At 38.0% G+C, this 19,127-nt stretch overlaps 1 protein-coding gene across 4 annotated transcripts in view; it reads left to right on the top strand.

Annotated features, from left to right (window-relative positions):
* NRP2 (neuropilin 2) overlaps positions 1 to 19,127 on the top strand; it is a 255,966-nt gene that overhangs the window by 214,197 nt on the left and 22,642 nt on the right. For 2 of the 4 annotated variants that reach the window (XM_087913960.1, XM_087913902.1), the window contains exon 16: positions 4,132 to 6,827. The exons of the other annotated variants lie outside the window; for them this stretch is intronic. In XM_087913960.1, the coding sequence (XP_087770086.1) occupies positions 4,132 to 4,412 (281 nt within the window). In that variant the 3' untranslated portion in view covers positions 4,413 to 6,827. Of the gene's footprint in view, positions 1 to 4,131; positions 6,828 to 19,127 lie in introns of those variants that run through there. 4 annotated transcript variants of the gene reach the window in all.

Below are 19,127 nucleotides of genomic sequence, written 5' to 3'. Positions count from 1 at the left end.
CCTTATTCATCCTTCCAAAAGAGACAGGCAACTTTATTGCTCAGGTTTGTTTTAGCAGTGTTCTTTCTAAATTTCTCATCTTGATATTTGAAGCAAATCATAATTATCATAAGAAAAGTAAGCAAGCTTTGGTCGTATATTGTTTATGAAAGAGAGAAGTAGAGAGGTTGGACAGGGATCAGCAGTAGCTTCAATTCTTCCAGGCTGGAGGAAACGAAGAATTTAAGGGCTCAGCATGGCTCTGGACTTTATTAGACTAAATTGTCACCCCAAAGAGACTTTACCCCAAGCTTATTTGCTCTGTTGGATGGCTGATTCATGGAGACTTGCCCTTTGACTGCTTGCATCTAAACCCTTGTCACCAGACCACCCACAGACTGCCATATGTCCTTTAGCTGAATCTGAGTTCTTTGCAGAGTCTTCTCTTCCTGCTTGTGATTCATACTGAAAAGAGTCAAAAAGGTTCATGAGGGATACAAAAAGCAATGTTCCTATTAAGAAGAAAAACATCCATATTTCCAAAATATATGCATAAATCTATACATATATCAAAGAAGTATCCTACCTACTTAGAACTTTGGAAGTTTCGTCTGCATAGTCAGAGTTTATATGGAATGATTGGAATGTGGATGGAGCCTGAGGGCATTCAGATAACAGATAATCAGAGTTGGAAGGAACCTTGCAGGTCATCTAGTCCAACCATTCATAGTAGACTTCATCCAGAATTGTGATATCAGGACCTTGCTCTGAAGATAAGATCATTAAGTCTAGTGACCAATGTACAACCAATGTTCCTTACTAATTCTAAGTTTTAGATCTTCCTCCCAAAAAATTACATCTCATGAAAGGTGGGACAAAATAAAAAAAAATACGTTGATAATATAGTGGAATGGGCAGGGAGAGAGCTGAAGATAAGAAAAGCCAACCATTCCTTAGTGTCAATTTACCTGAGACAAAATTCTTCAAACTTCTTCACAGAATTATTTGGAGACCATCAAGCACTCCATTTCCTAATCCCAATGTGAGTTGAGGAAGAAAGAAAATAGACAGCAACTGTCTCCTTGCTCCCCTAAACCACCCTTTTTCTTGGTGGGCTGGGGAAGAGAATCATGCAAGCTGATACCCTTTCTGGAGGGTCTTGACATTCAAGTCTCTCTAGCAATGTCTGGAACGGGCTCAGTGGAAGCTTTGTTGCACGTTCTCCTCCTGATTGACTCCATTCTGTGCCAGGATGGAGGGTAAGCAGAAAGGTCTCCTTTCATTACCCCTTCCAATAAATAGCTTTTCAGTAGAGATGGAAGGTCATTTGCTGATTATTAATGCTGAAGGCACTCTCTCTCCCTCTCTCTCTCTCTCTCCTTCCCTCCCTCCCTCTCTGGCTCTCTCTCTTTCCCCCTCTCTCAAAGAGATTATACATTTCTTTTTTTTTCAGAGTAAATTTTTATTAGTCATATTTCCACCATAACACCACATTTCCACTCATTACAGTGTTCCGTATCAGTATTCACTCGTGTTGACATAGTTTCTAATTGTATAAGTTATACATTTCTATTACAAATGATTGGTCATTTTCTGGATTTTTCTGTCTTCTGCACAGTAGTTTTAAGCTGTGCAGATGCAGATAGATAAACTCAATGAGACATCCATAACAAAGTACATTTATTGGCTCATCAGGTATCCTCATAACTCACATTTGTGAAGAAGTTCTTCTTTAATGACCAATCCTTTGCATATCTGCCTCGTAGTAAAAGATGGTTATCTCCTAATCCATCTTGTAGCAATAGAAAGCGGCTGCCATGAGTTACAGATTCAGGCAAAGTGTGGAAAAACTCCCCCAACCCATTGAGGGTCAAATTAGTGACCAATTGGGATTATAGATGTGGCCATGTGACATGAACTACATGTCTTTAACTACATTTACTACCTTTAATTACATTTACCATGATGCATTCCCCTAAGGGGACAGCTTATAATTCCTAAGTAACTATCCAATTCCCATAGACTGGTTGGGACAGCACATGGATGATCGGTCATTTTCTGTTTCTGGAAAAGTCTGTGTTCTGAATGTTGTTTTAAATCCCATCCTGGCATAGCTGTGAATTGGAAACAACCATAAAACAATCTATCAACAAGTACCTTGTATTAAAATTAGGACTGAATATTCAGAGCCTTAATGAGGCTGCTTAAAAATCTGGCAGCTAAAAATGTTGAGGAAGGGGAAATGCCCCTGCTTTTTTTGAAAAAAAAAAACCTATTATTTAATAAAAAGATAAAATGAGCTGCGAGGGTGGGATGCTGAATACAGAGGAAGAGATGTCAATGACGGTGCTTGGTTTTCCAATGTCTGACTGAGGAGAATTATTGTCTCCCTTTGAGATGAGGTAAGGGGTAATGTCAGCTAAGTTTCTGGACATTTCTGGAATCTTAGGGACTGCTATTTACATTGCTTTATTTTGACTAAGCTTCCATTGTGCTATTAAGCACTTTGGGCAATGATCCTAGCAAAGTGTTTTTTTATATGCATATTTGATTCATACCAAAGAATCGTGATTACATGAGCTTTTTGAACAGTACATCTAGATATACAGGCATAAGTAAGTTCTGACTTGTTTAATTTGTATGTCTAGTCAACTTAAATTGAGTGGATCAACTGGAAGTGAAATTAATTAGTGATGAAAATGTTAATTAGTCAGAATTTCTGCTTAGATCCATACTATTATGTTATTATGTCTTAAGAAATGAAGAACCATTTTTCTTCTATTAAGTGCTAGGTTTCACTTATAATTAGATCAATTTTATCAAACATAAGCATTTATATTAAAAATTGGTTTATATAGCCATTTATTTAAGTTTAATTGTTGACTTGATTAATAATATACAGTAAATGAAAGCAGTATTATTTTACACCTATCTTTTAGGAAGGAAATCTCCCTTTATTTGAGTAGTAATTTACCTTTGACCATATATTTATGACGTGGAACAGATCATACCCACCCCTCAATTAGCCAACACTACAGAGAGCATTTAGTTTTTGATCTTGTAAAAGACAAGATAGATAAAAAGCAGAAGAAGAAAATTCAAATGTATCACAATTTGTACCATTTCTAGCCTATAGAACAGAACTTATATTCAAAGGTGATGGTGTATGACTTATTCAGTAACAGTGTGGATTGCAGTGTTTTGAACTATCCAGGCACAGGAATGTATTTATGCATTAGTAGAAAATATGGGGGTAGATGAGGGAATCAATTAATCTAATGTTGGGCCATACTAATTAATTTGATAGACAGCTTTAGAATGTATCTTTAGTTCAGACTAAGAAGAGTTGTTCAGACATTTCAAAAAAAAGGGAGACTTGAGAAAGTCAAAGATTCTGAGGCAAGAATACAGCCTAAATATAGAGTTTGTAGCATATCAGTGGAAAGCTAATATTATATAGGTAATACTTAGCTTGCGATCTTAGACACTTATTATGGAGTAAGCCCTACTGAAATGTTCAGGAGAATTTATTTTTGAGTGGATATTCATTAAATTGTGCCATAAGTCCACTCTTAATTAGCTATGAATTTGGAAAGTCATTCTAGAGATTATAAAAATCATAGTAGAATTTTCTGTGTTCTGCCCAACTCTAAATGCTGGAGCTGGCTTGGGGAAAACTTGGAGCATGATGGCCTGTTGAAAGCACAGTTTTTTTCCCTTTTCTTTTCCTATAGGAATGAAGCATGCTTCTTCTCTCTAGTATCTTTTCTCTAATCCTGTCACAACCTTCTTCATACTTTGCAATTAAACTCTTGTCACTTGTTTAAAACAGTGATATGTTTTGTCATTGCTTGACAAACAAATACCATACTAGACGGGACTGATTGGAGAGGGGGCGGAGGGGGGGTCCGATCCTATCAAGTATAACTGTTATTAACAAAATTTACACCATTCCCTTCTTCCCCTATTAATGAAATGCTTTAATTTGCCTGCTTGTCAAAATCCAACTTATATTCCTACATAGCTCAGACCCTGTTTAAATTGTGCAGAATTTCTCAGAGCATGTGTATGTGTGTGTATATATGTGTGCTTGTTGTTTTTAATCCACCTGCATGCCTCCCACCTAGCAACATTTTTCTGTCTCTCCCCCAGGGGGCACCCTTCTGCCAGGGAGCGAGCCCACAGTGGACACGGTGTCAGTGCAGCCCATTCCAGCCTACTGGTATTACGTTATGGCCGCCGGAGGTGCTGTTCTGGTGCTGGTCTCCGTCGCACTGGCCCTTGTGCTCCACTATCACCGGTTCCGCTATGCGGCCAAGAAGAGTGATCACTCCATCACCTACAAAACCTCCCACTATGCCAACGGGGCCCCTCTGGCTGTGGAGCCAACTTTAACAATAAAACTAGAGCAAGATCGCAGCTCACATTGCTGAGAATGGAACAGGAGCATAATCATTTTAAACAAAACAAAACCAAACTTCAGATATGTTGCCTCAATTTTGCACTTTTCTCCTTGCCCAGGATATATGTGAACTCAAGATATTTCTTCCCCCAACCCCTTGTTCTTTGACAAACTCTTAAACTATAATGCTGCATCTTGGAAGAGACTCAGTTCCCCTGTCTCTTTGGAAGCAAATGCTCCTTCATTTCTATTTTCAAAGACTTGATTTTGGGTTTTATCCAGTAGACACCTTGCAAGGAAACTCAAGAGCAAGTCATGAGGAGTATGCAAGAGAATAGGAATGTGTGCTTGTATATCTATATCTTTATGTATGTAAGTGTGCATGTGTGTGATCTTGGCTGGATGGCTCCCTGGGAAGATTACTTAAGACTTGCGTGTACCATTCTGCCTTATCTAACTCTGGCTGGGTTTATGACTGAGATCCTTTAAGAATGCCAGCTAGCTCAGGCTGGTGGGGGGGAAAAGAAAGGCTTGGCCCAAAACAAATTAAATGTGGCAAGCTAAAAAAAAAGAAAAGGAAAAATCACAACAGGCAAGGAAGGAACCCAGAAATTCTTGATGATGGTCAAAACTCAGATTGTACAGTGTTGCGTTCCCAGACATCAAGAAAACATAGCCATTGTTTTGATAGTGGAATTAATCCCTCAACAAAACAATTTTTTTAAAGTTGCCTTATAAAAGAGAAGCTCATTATGAATGTTCAGTTTATCTGTTAAACCCAGTCTTAGAGTAATGCATAGATATCAGTACATCAAAGGATTTAGAAGCTCCATAAAATGGAGGTTTATTTATTTTGATTAATGAACCTCGCTTTGAGAGATACTTCATTTGGAAATTTTATTGAGGGAGGGTAAGAGTAAGGATTTTTTCCCCTTGAAATTTACAAATAATTTACAAAAGACAACTGTTTTCCCTATTTTCTCTCTCCAAATTTGCATTAATTGCTGACTGATAGAGTTTGTATGTTGCTTCTTGAAATATTGGTAGTAACATCTGTCAACTAAAGCTCCCGAAATAATGGCGTACTGAAATCCAGATATCTTTGCATCGTTTAATGAAAAAGGCATAAAGGAATTCTCAGTAAGCCTCTCTTTATTGATTTGCTCTGAAATAATGCAATGGAAATGCCTTATATAGATAAACATGTTACAATACACAAAGGTGATTGGAATTGTTGCATCAGATATATTTTCCAAGCAAAATGCATCTCCATGGAATCCTATTTCCAATGGTTTTTGCTTTTTTGAAAAACATCCAGTCATGGCTAATTGTTGCTGCATCTTTCTTCAAACTGCCATTCATCCTTTTGCCTTCACGGTAGCAGAAATATTTAGCAGAAATGTTATTGTACTGGGGGTTTAAGGCTGTGGGAGCATTCCCCAGGGAAGTACCTTTTGTGCAAGCCCTCAAGAAATCAATGAGACTTGTGCAATAAAATGGGTGCTGCCTTGAACAACTCCCATCGATCGAATTGTGCAGGAGAGATTCCAAACAAATGGACCCCCACATATATTTAAGTGGGATTAGCAAAGGTCACGAAAGCAGCTGGAGATCCTCTGTCAGAGGCACCCTTTATCTAGAGATGTTTGTCATATCCTCCCACCCCGTTATTCAGGTAGCATGCTTTGATGCATGTAGCAAATGGATTCTGCCAAGATGCTTGCTTAGGCTGGGCTAATGCCACACAGTGCTGTTTAATGCAGAAATTGTTCTTCAAAGTGCATAGTGAGAAATAAAGGACAGTGTGTGCTGATAAGCTTTAACTAGATTAGGAGGGACATGTGAGAACAAAAGGTGATCACACATCAGATATCTCAAAATGGGGAGGGGGTGGACATTCTTCAAGGATGGCCATGGAACAAGGAAAGCTCATATTTCAGAAAATATTCGGTATCTCCTCTTAAGACATGCTTGCTCTTTTGATTCTTTTTTTTTTTTTGCTTTTTAATCCTTTGGTTTTGTAGGACACAGGAAAACATGTTCCAGAATGGAGTCATATGTTAGCAAGTATCTATGACTTTAGCTGTGGTACTTGTCACAGGAAATCTCCAATACAGAATAATAGTCTATTTAAATCGTTTCCTCCCAATGGTTTTCTTGATTTTGCCCCAACTCACCCTCAGCAATCAAGTGCAATATGTCATGCGGATACTCTATTTCACCCTGAATAAAATATGCCCAGTATTTAACCTGATTGAGATACCCCATTTTAAAATTTCAACAAAGATTCACCTGCCCACCCTAAATATTTACCGTCAACTTTCACTCCTCCCCTTACAGCTGTGACACTGTCAGCATCACTCAGTTGCCTGTGTGTGAAAATATCTTGTGGAATCTTGAGATTCTTGACAATGTGGAATGTAATAAAATGATATTTTTATATATAGATCTGTTTTCTTCTTTATCTCACTTTTGAATCTTATGTTTCTAATTTTCTAATATATATGTATATAATATATGTATCTACCTGTTGTCCCCTCACCCTGGAGTGGAGTGGCAAAAGGTAAAATAATCTCACACAATTTTAAGACAAATCAGAAGTAATTGCAGCTCCTTAAATTTCCTGCATTATAGTAACCATGTCTGAAGTTGTTATGGACTCTGACCTTATGGAAAAACAAGATAGGAAGCCTAATAAGATCATCAGTAATACAGGAAAAATTGACTATGGCTCTCTGTCCACTTTTGGATCAGTACAGAGCTCTTACCTCTGTAGGAAGATTTCAGACACTCTATTTTGAAGACTTCAGATTTAAATAGATTAAAACCAATGATATGAAATGAAAGATTAGTTTGGATGGTTTGGATTGATTTTATATGCATACCATTATACTCAAATTTAATTTTCTCCCTATCAAAAAGCTAAATGATATGATTTCATTAATAGGACTAATATTGTGGCATAGATGATGTCTTTGGTTTAGTCTACAATTTTAAGCAGGTTAATTTCTTAGTAAAATTGGTGCCATATGAACTTCCATTACCCAAAACCATTACCATTTTAAGACAGATCTCAATTTAAGCATTGTTCATGTGGGCAATGTATCTTATAAGAAAAGAAAGAACAGACTGCAGTTCTATATATACATATCTTGTTCACATAGGTTTATCTGTAATACTATTTAGTACGACTTCTCCCATTTGTAAAATACGCTTTAGCTCTATGCCCAAATACAGGATTTGAATTTGTCAAGTTCCTTTCTTATGCAACTTAAGTGCAGTGTAGTGAATATTAATAATAGCTAGACATTATGAATGTCTGCCATGAATTGCTATTTCTCCTGTAACTTCCTTAGGATGAGGAAATCCAAATTGACATGAGATCTTCACTCTTTTAACTATCTGACTTCGTTTGAAATTGAGGTTGGATCCTCATTTTCAATAGTGGATCACTGAACTGACATTAGTTTCTGAAAAAGCATGGCTGTGATTGTATAGTGTCTATTGCTGATGAGCAATTATTTCACCATCACATCATCTGGAAAGGAAAAAAACCAAGGAGATATTCCAGATTGAGCCCTGGCCATTATTTATAGGATCTTGTGCTGCATAATCTTAAAATAAGACCACACACCATTTATACAGAGGATTGAGGCTTTAATTAAAGATTCCTGTGTAGTTTTTTTTTTCTGTCACTGCTTGTTAGGAATGTAGTCATCTTGATCAACTGAGCCAATTCATAAGATTCATTTGGGATTTGCTAGAGTGTTTAGTTGCTGATTATGATTATACTAGATTTCCCTGGAGAAGATGCCCAGGAGATGAGACACATCATTTCAAATTGTCTCCACGGGATTGCATTTACAAAATAAGGCATGGAGCTGCCTTTCCAAAAGCACACTTGAAAAATCATTGCTAATTAGGCTGGGTATCAGGCTAGCTTGCCCATCAGATGGATTTTTAAAAAAATAAAAAATAAAATAAAAGCCTCACTGTAATATTGGGCATTTGGTCACTTGAAAAGGTGCACAGATTTGAATAGATTAATATTGAGACATGTGGTGCTGTCTCAATGTTAAGAAATTATTTAGTGCACTGTGCAGTCTCTCAGAATAGTGGAATAAAACATTTCAAAGAAAGGTCACTATGGTGGGATATTTGCTACTGAAATTAAAGATAAAGATAATCTGGGATACCAAAGGAATTTTAAGAGAAAGCAGAATAATTTTAGTAAATGTGTTTCTTCGAGGAACTTGGAAGAACTAGCACATTTCAGATATTTTCTTATAGAAGGATAATAGAACAGTCAGTCAAATTTTATTTTGGTGAAAGATGAGTACATGCTAAAATAGAGGCTCTTCCGGAGTTCTATCCAAAGATTTGATTCCAGGATCATTAGCTCTGGTGTATATCTTATAATATAAACATAATCATACCAAGGGTTCACATTCAACACACTGGAAGCAAAACCAAAAAAAAATGAATTCAATTTAAATGTAATGCAGCTTAACATGAATTAATTATATGTAACATGTTTAATCCATTTCTATTTATAACGCCTTCTGTTACTTTAAAAACTTGGCAATATTTAGAGGGGAGCAGCATTCAAGAGGTTGCACACTCTTCAGATTGTGTACTGTTATTTCAGAGCAATAACTCACATGGCTAGTCATTCATGTAATATGAGTTCATTAAAAGCATTGGGATATTTTTTAAAGGAAAAATATTTAATTTATTTACAGTAACTGAATTATATGAAAACAGGTGATTCTGCAAGTAGCATTAGCAAAGACAAGAAATTGGTCAGCTAAGGAAAGGGATGCATCTCAAGAGAAAAGCTTAGGAGTATTACTATATTAACCCATCACATATTCAATAATCAATAATACCTAAAGAGTTAAATTCATTAAGGTTGGGAAATATTTGCAGTTTTAAGCAAGAATTAACAAAGGATTATTTAAAGCCCAGCTATTCTGAAACTTTATTTTACTCCTAAGAACTACTGGGTTGCAAACTTCACACTTCATGACTAACTACACAAGTAGCAATTCAGGAAGGTTTTATTTATATACACTGTCTTCCATTTATATACTATGTCTTCCATTGGCAAATTAATAACTGAAAAGTCATCTTGAACATGTTGACTGAACCCAGTGAATGCAGCTAAATAAGTGTTTTCATCTTTAGTATTGTCAGCTGGGTAAAGTAGTAAAGGGAATGAAAATGGTCTTTTGCTATTTATTTGCATTTTTGGGGTCTTTAGGCACCTTAGGCAGAATTACCCCAAACAATTCGACTGATTATACTGAAGATAAAAACAGCCCAGAGAAACAAATGCAAATAGACAAATTCTTAAGAAGTTAACACCCCAAGCCATGCTGGGATCAGAGGTCCAATGGCTCTTGTTTTTAGATAGCCAAGTTCATAGTTGCAGATATCAACCCAGGTGACCTTTTGGATTAAAAAAAAATGATGGCCTGGTTTCAGCTAGAGATATTAAAGGGAAGAGGGACTGAAAATCAAACATTGAAATGGTAAGTAATTGGAAAAGAGTGATTTTCATTTTATACAATGGCAAACTGGTAGAAATCACTCCATCAAAAGAGTTTAAAATAATTTAACATTATTTTTGGATATACTTTCTTGGAGCACAGAACACTTAGTCAGATGCCCAGAATATGACCTTGAAAAAGAAGTATTCTATAAACCAGAGTATTTGCCTTTCTTAGCACTGTCTGCTGTGTTTCTGATTAAATGCATTGTGAGTCAAAGATTTTTCTGCAATAATAGATGGACTTGTCTTCAAAATCCAGTGACTTAAGAGACTATTATGGCTGGTCCTCTGAAAACTCTTGCAAAATAAAATTTGAGCAAAGAAGGCTACAAATTAGTCAGGTTTTTCATAGCAAGAAGGATTGACTGGGGAATTCAGATGCATTGTGCCATCTGATACATTTGCCTTCAAGTGAGACTGGATTCCCCGTGCCTTCCTGAGCAAGGCCCTGCAGTTCACTCAGCAATATTTTTCAGAAGTAGTTTGCCTTTGCCTCCTTCCTAGGCCTGAAAACGAGTGGCTGACCCAAAGCTTTAGTACTTCAGGTTTTCCTACTTTTAGTCCAACACCTTTAACCACTAGGCCAAACTGGCTCTCACTTATCAGAAATAAATATTACTTTTTTAAAAAGAGTAGAAAAAAATCTGAAATAAATGTCAACAGCTGGTACTGAAAGAACTCAAATTACCCATTCCCCTTCCTTCTTCCCAGAATATCTGTTTGAAAACACCTATGGCATTCCACTGCATTGTTTCCTATTTGATAGTATACAGGTGAAACTCGAAAAATTAGAATATCATGCAAAAGTTCATTTATTTCAGTAATGCAACTTAAAAGGTGAACCTAATAAATGAGATAGACTCATTACATGCAAAGCAAGATAGTTCAAGCCATGATGTGTCATAACTGACATGACTTACAGCTCATGAAAACCCCAAATCCACAATCTCAGAAAATTGGAATATTGTGAAAAGGTTCAATATTCTAGGCTCAAAGTGTCCCACTCTAATCAGCTAATTAAGCCATAACACCTGCAAAGGGTTCCTGGGCCTTTAAATGGCCTCTCAGTCTGGTTCAGTAGGAATCACAATCATGGGAAAGATTGCTGACCTGACAGTTGTGCAGAAAACCATCACTGACACCCTCCATAAGGAGGGAAAGCCTCAAAAGGTAATTGCAAAAGAAGTTGGATGTTCCCAAAGTGCTGTATAGAAAGTTATGTGGAAGGGAAAAGTGTGGAAGAAAAAGGTGCACAAGCAGCAGGAATGACCGCAGCCTGGAGAGGATTGTCAGGAAAAGGCCATTCAAAAGTATTAGGGACTTTCACAAGGAGTGGACTGAGGCTGGAGTCAGTGCATCAAGAGCCACCACACACAGATGGATCCTGGACATGGGCTTCAAATGTCGTATTCCTCTTGTCAACCCGCTCCTGAACAACAAACAACGTCAGAAGTGTCTCACCTGGGCTAAAGAAAAACAGAACTGGTCTGTTGCTCAGTGGTCCAAAGTCCTCTTTTCTGATAAGAGCAACTTTTGCATCTCATTTGGAAACGAAGGACCCAGAATCTGGAGGAAGAATGGAGAGGCACACATTGCAAGATGCTTCACGTCCAATGTGAAGTTTCCACAGTCTGTCTTGATTTAGGGAGCCATGTCATCTGCTGGTGTTGGCCCACTGTGCTTCATTAAGTCCGGGGTCAACGCAGCCGTCTTATCAGGAGATTTTGGAGCACTTCATGCTTCCTTCCACAGACGAGCTTTATGGGGATGCTGACTTCATTTTCCAGCAGGACTTGGCACCTGCCCACACTGCCAAAAGCACCAAAAACTGGTTCAGTGACCATGGGATTACTGTGCTTGATTGGCCAGCAAACTCGCTTGACCTGAACCCCATAAGAGAATCTATGGGGCATCGCCAAGAGAAAGATGAGAGACATGAGACCAAACAATGCAGAAGAGCTGAAGGCCGCTATTGAAGCATCCTGGTTTTCCATAACACCTCAGCAGTGCCCCAGGCTGATAGCTTCCATGCCACGCCTCATTTAGGCAGTAATTGCTGCAAAAGAGGCCCAAAGCAAGTACTTAGTACATATGCACGCTTATACTTGTCAGAGGTCCGATATTGTTCTATGGACAATCCTTGTTTTATTGATTGCATGTAATATTCTAATTTTCTGAGATTGTGGATTTGGGGTTTTCATGAGCTGTAAGCCATAATCATCACAATTATGATACATCACGGCTTGAACTATCTTGCTTTGCATGTAATGAGTCTATCTCAAATATTAAGTTCACCTTTAATGTTGGATTACTGAAATAAATGAACTTTTGCATGATATTCTAATTTTTTGAGTTTTACCTGTATGTCACTGTAACCTTAGCAGACAATGGCTGCAATACATATCTGAGGTAAGATAGAAGGAGAGATGGTTGGAGGGTTAGGCTTCACTGGCCCAAAGAACATAATCTGTAGATAGCCAGCTCCAGCTACCTCATTCACAGAGAATGAGGTAGCTGCTTGCTGAAATATAAAGGTGTTACATTGGTGCCTGCTTGCTTCACGTTATTGTAATATTAGAAAATAGAGGCACCCAGGCTTTCGATACCACTCTTTAGACTCACAAGTCACTTCCTTCTCTCCAACCCTTCCTTTGTGCTAGGAGACAAAGTAAGAACTCTGGCTCCAGCAGATGGGTGAGAGCCAAGAAGGAGGGAGGCAGGAGAAACTATTGCAAAAACAGCAGACATTACTGGGTATACACTGCAGGGAATCACAACCGATTAGCAGTTCCCTGTGGTGCCAAACACATGTTTTAATACACCAAATGTTCCCTTTTTCAGCACGTAAAGATACAAGCATATATCCCAAATGTCACACGTGTAGCAGTTCTAATGCTTCCTCCTGGCTTTAAGTGTAATAATAATAATAATAATAATAATAATAATAATAATAATAATAATAATAATAATAATAATAATAATAATAATAATAATAATAATAATTAGTATTAGTATTAGTATTAGTATTAGTATTAGTATTAGTATAATATAATAATAGTAGCAACAATGGTGCATTGAAAGATCTGCAAGAAATATCATTTGACTAAGTAAGAACTGGTGGGACAATAAAATAGAAAAAAGTCATAGAAAATAAAAAGGTTAAATTGCTCTGGGACTTCAGAATCCAGACAGACAGGCACCTGCCACATAACACCCTGGACTTAATAGTTGTCAATAAGAAAGACAAAAAAAAAGTCTGGATAGTGGATGTGGCAGTGCCTGGAGATAGTAGAATATAAGAGAAAGAACTGGAGAAGATAACAAAATACAAAGACCAACAAATAGAAATAGAACAACTATGGCAAAGGCAAGCAAGGTAGTACCAATAGTAATAGGGTGCAGTCCCAAAGCAACTGGAGCACCACTTGAACACCATAGGCATTGACAAATTTGCCACCAGTCAATTGCAGAAGGCAGCTTTACTTGGAATAGCTTCCATCCTGCAGTGATATCTGTAACATCAAACATCTAGATTTGCCTATCCCAGGTCCTTGGTAAGGATTCGATAGGTAGACAGAAATGCCAAACCCAGTCTGAACATCTGGCTGACTGTGATGATGATGATGATGATGATGATGATGATGATGATGATGATGATGATGATGATAGAAGAAAAATCAAGTCTTCTCACTTTCAGGAGTCTGAGGACTTTTCCACATAAGTCTAGATAGCTCATCTTAATGCAGGTTATGTTTTCTATGTAAAACAGAAAGCAAGGACAGAATTTGTAATGTAAATGAGCATTTTGGCCACAATAAATGCCTATTAGCAATAAATATCTTCAGTTAATTGGAATGTGGACAGGAACTGAAGACAAAGACTTATCTTTGCTTGAGAACAAGAAGTCAAAAGGAAGTAGAAGAAGAAAAAGAAGACAACAAATTTGAGGGTAAGTCAGCCTTCCTAAGCAGTAGGCTCTCTATCATCTCATTCATCTGAAGGAAACAGAAAGGGAAGTTTGGGCAGTAAAAGACAGCTGTTTTCCCAGATTTGATTGGTCTTGGAATTTGCAACCTTTTTGCTTAATGGACACTTAACTTCCTTACAGTGGTTGCACTTTGGGGTCCAAAATGAAAATGATAAAGAATTATCTAGTGTGGGTTGTTTCAGTATGCAACAGAATCCTTGTGTATCCAGCCAAGAATCTGACAAGCTGACATCAGAAGTTTTGTGTGAGACTGTTGAAAGCATTTCCATTTGGCAGATGTACTTATTAAGTTATGGTAGGGATGGGGGAAGCTTTTGTCATTGACCTGATCATTCAAATACTGAAATGCTAATCCTAGCATATACATGTACATATATAAATATACATACACGTTATTGTTGTTAGTTGCGAAGTCCTGTCCAACCCATTGCATCCCCACGGACAACATTCCTCCAGGCCTTCCTGTCTTCTACCATCTTCTGGAGTCCACGCCTAGTGCTTCAGTGACTCCATCCAGCTACCTCATTCTCTGTCATCCCTTCTTCTATTGCCTTCAATCTTTCCCAGTATTAGGCTCTTCTCCAGTGAGTCCTTCCTTCTCCTTAGGTGGCCAAAGTATTTGAGTTTCATCTTCAGGATCTGGCCTTCTAAAGAGCAGTCAGGGTTGATCTCCTCTAGGACTAACCAGTTTGATCACCTTACAGTCCAAGGGACTCACAGGAGTCTTCTCCAGCACCATCATTCAAAGGCCTCAATTCTTTGGCTCTCAGCCTTCCTTATGGTCCAACTTTCACCATACAGTGCAACTGGGAAAACCATAGCCTTGACTATAAGTGTTGAGGGTGAGTTTGAGATGAGAACTCAAAGTTGAAAGATTGTCTTAAGGCTTACTTACCATCACAATATCAATTTTATGTATAGCAGAAATGTCTGTGAGGCACAAAAAGCAGGGTGACTATTCCAGAATGGTAGTTTGATGGTTAATTCTTGGTGTTTAGGTAGGGCTATGAAAATTATCTCTGGAGCTGCTGTCAATGGTTGCCTGTGTTCTGGGTTTATGCCCAAAAGATGCATAATGTTGACTCCATGGTTTTACTCTAGGTGCTGTCTACACATAAATTGCATAACACTGCTACTGTATATATGTGTGTATGTGTGTGTATACCCCCCCCTCTCTCTCTATCTCTCTCTCTCTCTATATATATATATATAGCATTCGGCTTTGTTCGGGTATTTTCCCATGTCATTGTAGTTGTGCTTTTAAAGTTGTAGCAACGTTTCGGCAGAATCTCATCTGCCATCATCAGATAGTAGACTGTTCACAATCATAATTTGTTTGGTAGCCTGATGTGTTTACTCAGTAATATTGTGAAGGAATTTTCACCTTAAGATTTCTAGCTTGCTTGAATTGAATTCTTGCCATCTGAGTTTCATCATCCTAACACCTCATTCCTTATCCTCCTATATGCCTGCTTCAAACAGCTATAGTGTGCTTTTGAATTGGCACAAGATGTATAAGCCTGTCTTTTGTGTTTTAAAATTCTGTCTGAGCTATAAAGTTATTTCATACTTTATAAAGTATATATGGCTATATGTCAAGCTATTAAATTAGTTCAACTGAATAAAAATTGTCTTTGTATTAAGTGTTAAATCAGACCAAGAAAATACAGGGGGAAGATTGTAATCCATCTATCTATATACTATTAAAACTCTTGTTGTCATGACCTCTAACTGGGGGAAATGCTGCATCATAGGGCAACAGTTTTTCAACTAAGGTTTTACCTATGGCCTAACTTATGGAATGCATTCAAAGTGTGGGACCTATCACTCCCAGAGTGATGGAAATGAAATTTGGGGAAGTTGTTACTGCTTTAGTGCTATTGCTATGGGTTGCTGCTGGGCTGCTGCTGTGGTCATGTGATCTTCTTTGTCAATGTTCCATAACAGTTTCCCAGCCAGTCTCACACTCCCTCACTCCCTCCTCCATCCAGCAGCAGCCACTTACTTGCCTACTGGCAAGGGAAGGGAAAAGAGATTTCCTATGCTCCCTACCAGATTCCTTGATGGGGAAGCTTAATAGGAAGCCAACAGCAAGTCAGAAATCACACTTGCTTCCACTGCTTTTTTGCTTACCCTTTGTCATTATGTTTCTCTGTTTAGGTAAGGAAATATCTCTGAAACAATGACCCAATGAGGCATGGGTTGTTTAGTTGTTTCTAACATTCCACAGCTTTCTGCATTCTGTCCTCTTCCTCCATCTTGACTTAGAACGAATGTTCCAACCCATCTAACACCTAAGCAGGGGTGAGCTGCTGGAGAGCCCCTAGCTAAGACTCTGCAGGGCTCAGAGAACCCCCAATAACCTCAGAAAGACAAGCAGCAAGGGAAAGCTCTTAATGGGCTTAATTGAACTTCTGGGCATTCAGCCAAGAGCATTTCACACCTTGTAAAAATGTTGCAAGCTCGATAAACAATCTACTCAGTGCTTGCCAGGGAGAGCCAATTGAGAAAACCAGATAACATAGCCAGTAGCCTCCGAGGGGATTAATTCCCGAATAATAAGAATAACGTAACTTACCAGAAACTCCACTAAGACTCCAAGATCCCTCTCACAGTCACTGCTATTAAGCCTGGTTTCACCCAGTCTTTTATTTAAGTACTGTATAATAAACAGCTTTTTGGCACATATATTTTTTTAGGTAATTATGGTAAAGAAGTGATGTTGAGTTGGCCACACCCACCCAGCCAGTCATTAGGGCAGAGAGCCTCTTGCTAAAAAATTTGAAGTCCACCCTCCACCTAAGCCAACATCTATCTGATCAATGTACTCCTCCAAATGTGTCCCACTGATGCTTTTCCCCTTGTATTTTTGCTTCTGCCTGATTTGTCTTCATTTACTATATTTTCTTGGCTTATATCTCCTCTCTTGTACTTTGGCAGTCAAAACTGCTTTTACCCTCTCTGCCCAAGAGTGATTCAACCTGTTCTGGAAGCCCTCCAGATTTTGTTGGCTTTTCCTAAGATTCAGCTTAAAAGACATCTTATTAACTTTTGGACATTGAGTGCCAATAGTCTAACTCTATTTTGATTCAGGAGAAAAAAAAACATTTTTCTACAGATTCATTTTCCTCCAAAAGAATATTTAGAAGGTAAGAAATCTCCTGGGACCAGTGTCTCAGTCATGCTTTGAGATTATTTAACTTTGTTTGCCTAGTTGACTGTATATATATATGTGAAATGTTCCCATTTTTAGAAAGTTACCTTGGAGTTGGTAGCTTTCAGACTCCCATCTAATTAAAGATGCTACTGGAGATACTATGTGCTGAATTTCTAGACAAATATGTAGTTGTATCTGTAAATCTGGAATTCCTGGGAAAATTTGGTGGTAAAAAGTAGGGCATCTTCTGTCTGAATTCTTCTATTTGTCCATATATCCTGATGGAGTTAGAGTCTTAATAGCATAATAACAGACAAACAGGCTGCAGGCAATTATTGCTCATCAATGTTATTATTGTTGTAGCTGCATGTCTGGAAAACTGTTGGCTTTTCAATTGTCTACCTGCTCTACCAGTACTAAAGTTCTGCAGCTGTATCAATTGACACTAGGGTGGTGAGGTGGTAGGATCCAATGTTTGTTAGTGTTTGGGGATAAACCCCTGAGCTGAGTGCACAGCAGCAGTCAAGCCAGGCAGCCAAATGAGAGAGAGGCTGGGCCCAGGAGTATACACACACTTGAGACAAATACACTGTTTGTGGTTTAAATAGGTATTTAATTCATACAGAGATTAAGAATAGTCATTCAGTCCATATGTCAGTATCCAGTTTATCAATCCAGTTATCAAGTCCATTTACAGTAAATACAATGTCCTTATCTGCTTGTAATCTTCTCTCTATGATACCTTCTCACCAAGACAATGCTGAATCCTCAGCTCACTAGGCAAACAGTCCTTGTGTTCAGGTGAAATGGTATCTGGCACAGTAGCCTCCAAGGTAAGCAGATAGACAAACACAGTAGGCAGCAGACCAGGAACAGTAACCAGGTGCATGCAGAAGCCGGACTCATACAGTTGCATCCAGAAGCCGGCATTACGCTTTCCTCTACCTATATGGCTGCCTGCAACCGCACCCACAATGACATTGCAGTTTCTTGTGCTTAAAGCTACATAGCACTTAATCCTAGGTTTACATATTTATTCAACCCAAACCAGTTGAGTATCCATATACCCAACAATGTTATCTGCAGATGCTGCTAAAATTCTGATATTTTTAAAAAATGTGTGCACCTTTGTTCCGCTAAACTCAAATGCAAACCACAAAGTAAACATCTGTAATTAGCACTTCAGAAGGATAGATAGTGCGTCAGCTTTTTTTCTTCTGCTTCCATAATGCAAGATAATTTCCTTCAGGTTTTTTTCCATCTTAGGAAATGACAAGAGTCCCTTGCTTTCCTAGTGGAAGGAAGGCTGGTGCCAAATGATTGTTCCTCTGCTAATGCAAAATTTTCTTGCTTAAAGCTTTGCTGTAAATCTTTCAGACAATCTATCTTGAGAACCTTAGTATGTTTTATTTAGTAATAGTATAGATTTAAACACTTTTCACTTCCTCCCCTGCCCCCCCCCCCAGCCCAATAATGGTATAAGCACTACTTAGGTTGCTTTGAGCTTATGAGTTTAAATATTAGATGTAGTATTCTGCATTAAAAATACTTTTTGCAGTTCTTACAAACACTGTTGGCTATTTATTTTATGTATGATTTTTAGATTTATAATTTATGTATACTGTTCCAATCATAGTAGACTGACTAGGGCACACTGCTAATCAGAAACACCATAAGATTTAATAAGCATAAACAAGGGTATTTGAGTCAAACTCTTTTCTATATTGGCTAAATCCAATCTTTTTCTCCAATGAACAGGTCATATTATAAAGGCATGTGGTCCAAACTAGGATGTTCAGCAAGCAGAACTGAAGTGCTAAAGGACACTTAAGTGCTTCAGTTTTACTTTTCACTTGAACTTCTTATTTGTTTAGACTGACCAAATAATCACAAAGAGAAGATACAACCACATTATGCTAACCCATGTGGTCAACAAAATGCCTGTTCATCCTGTGATATTGCTGCTCAGTTTGACAATACAGCAGGTCACAAAATTAATTGGATTGAAGTCACAACTCTTGCACAGCCATAGTTGCACTGATAGCTT

Source organism: Pseudonaja textilis, chromosome 1, assembly GCF_049901715.1.
Source record: "Pseudonaja textilis isolate UNSWEBS1 chromosome 1, rPseTex1.2, whole genome shotgun sequence".
Lineage (NCBI taxonomy): Eukaryota > Metazoa > Chordata > Lepidosauria > Squamata > Elapidae > Pseudonaja > Pseudonaja textilis.
Note: the sequence above shows the minus strand (reverse complement) of the source record. Positions and strands in the feature narration are given on the sequence as shown.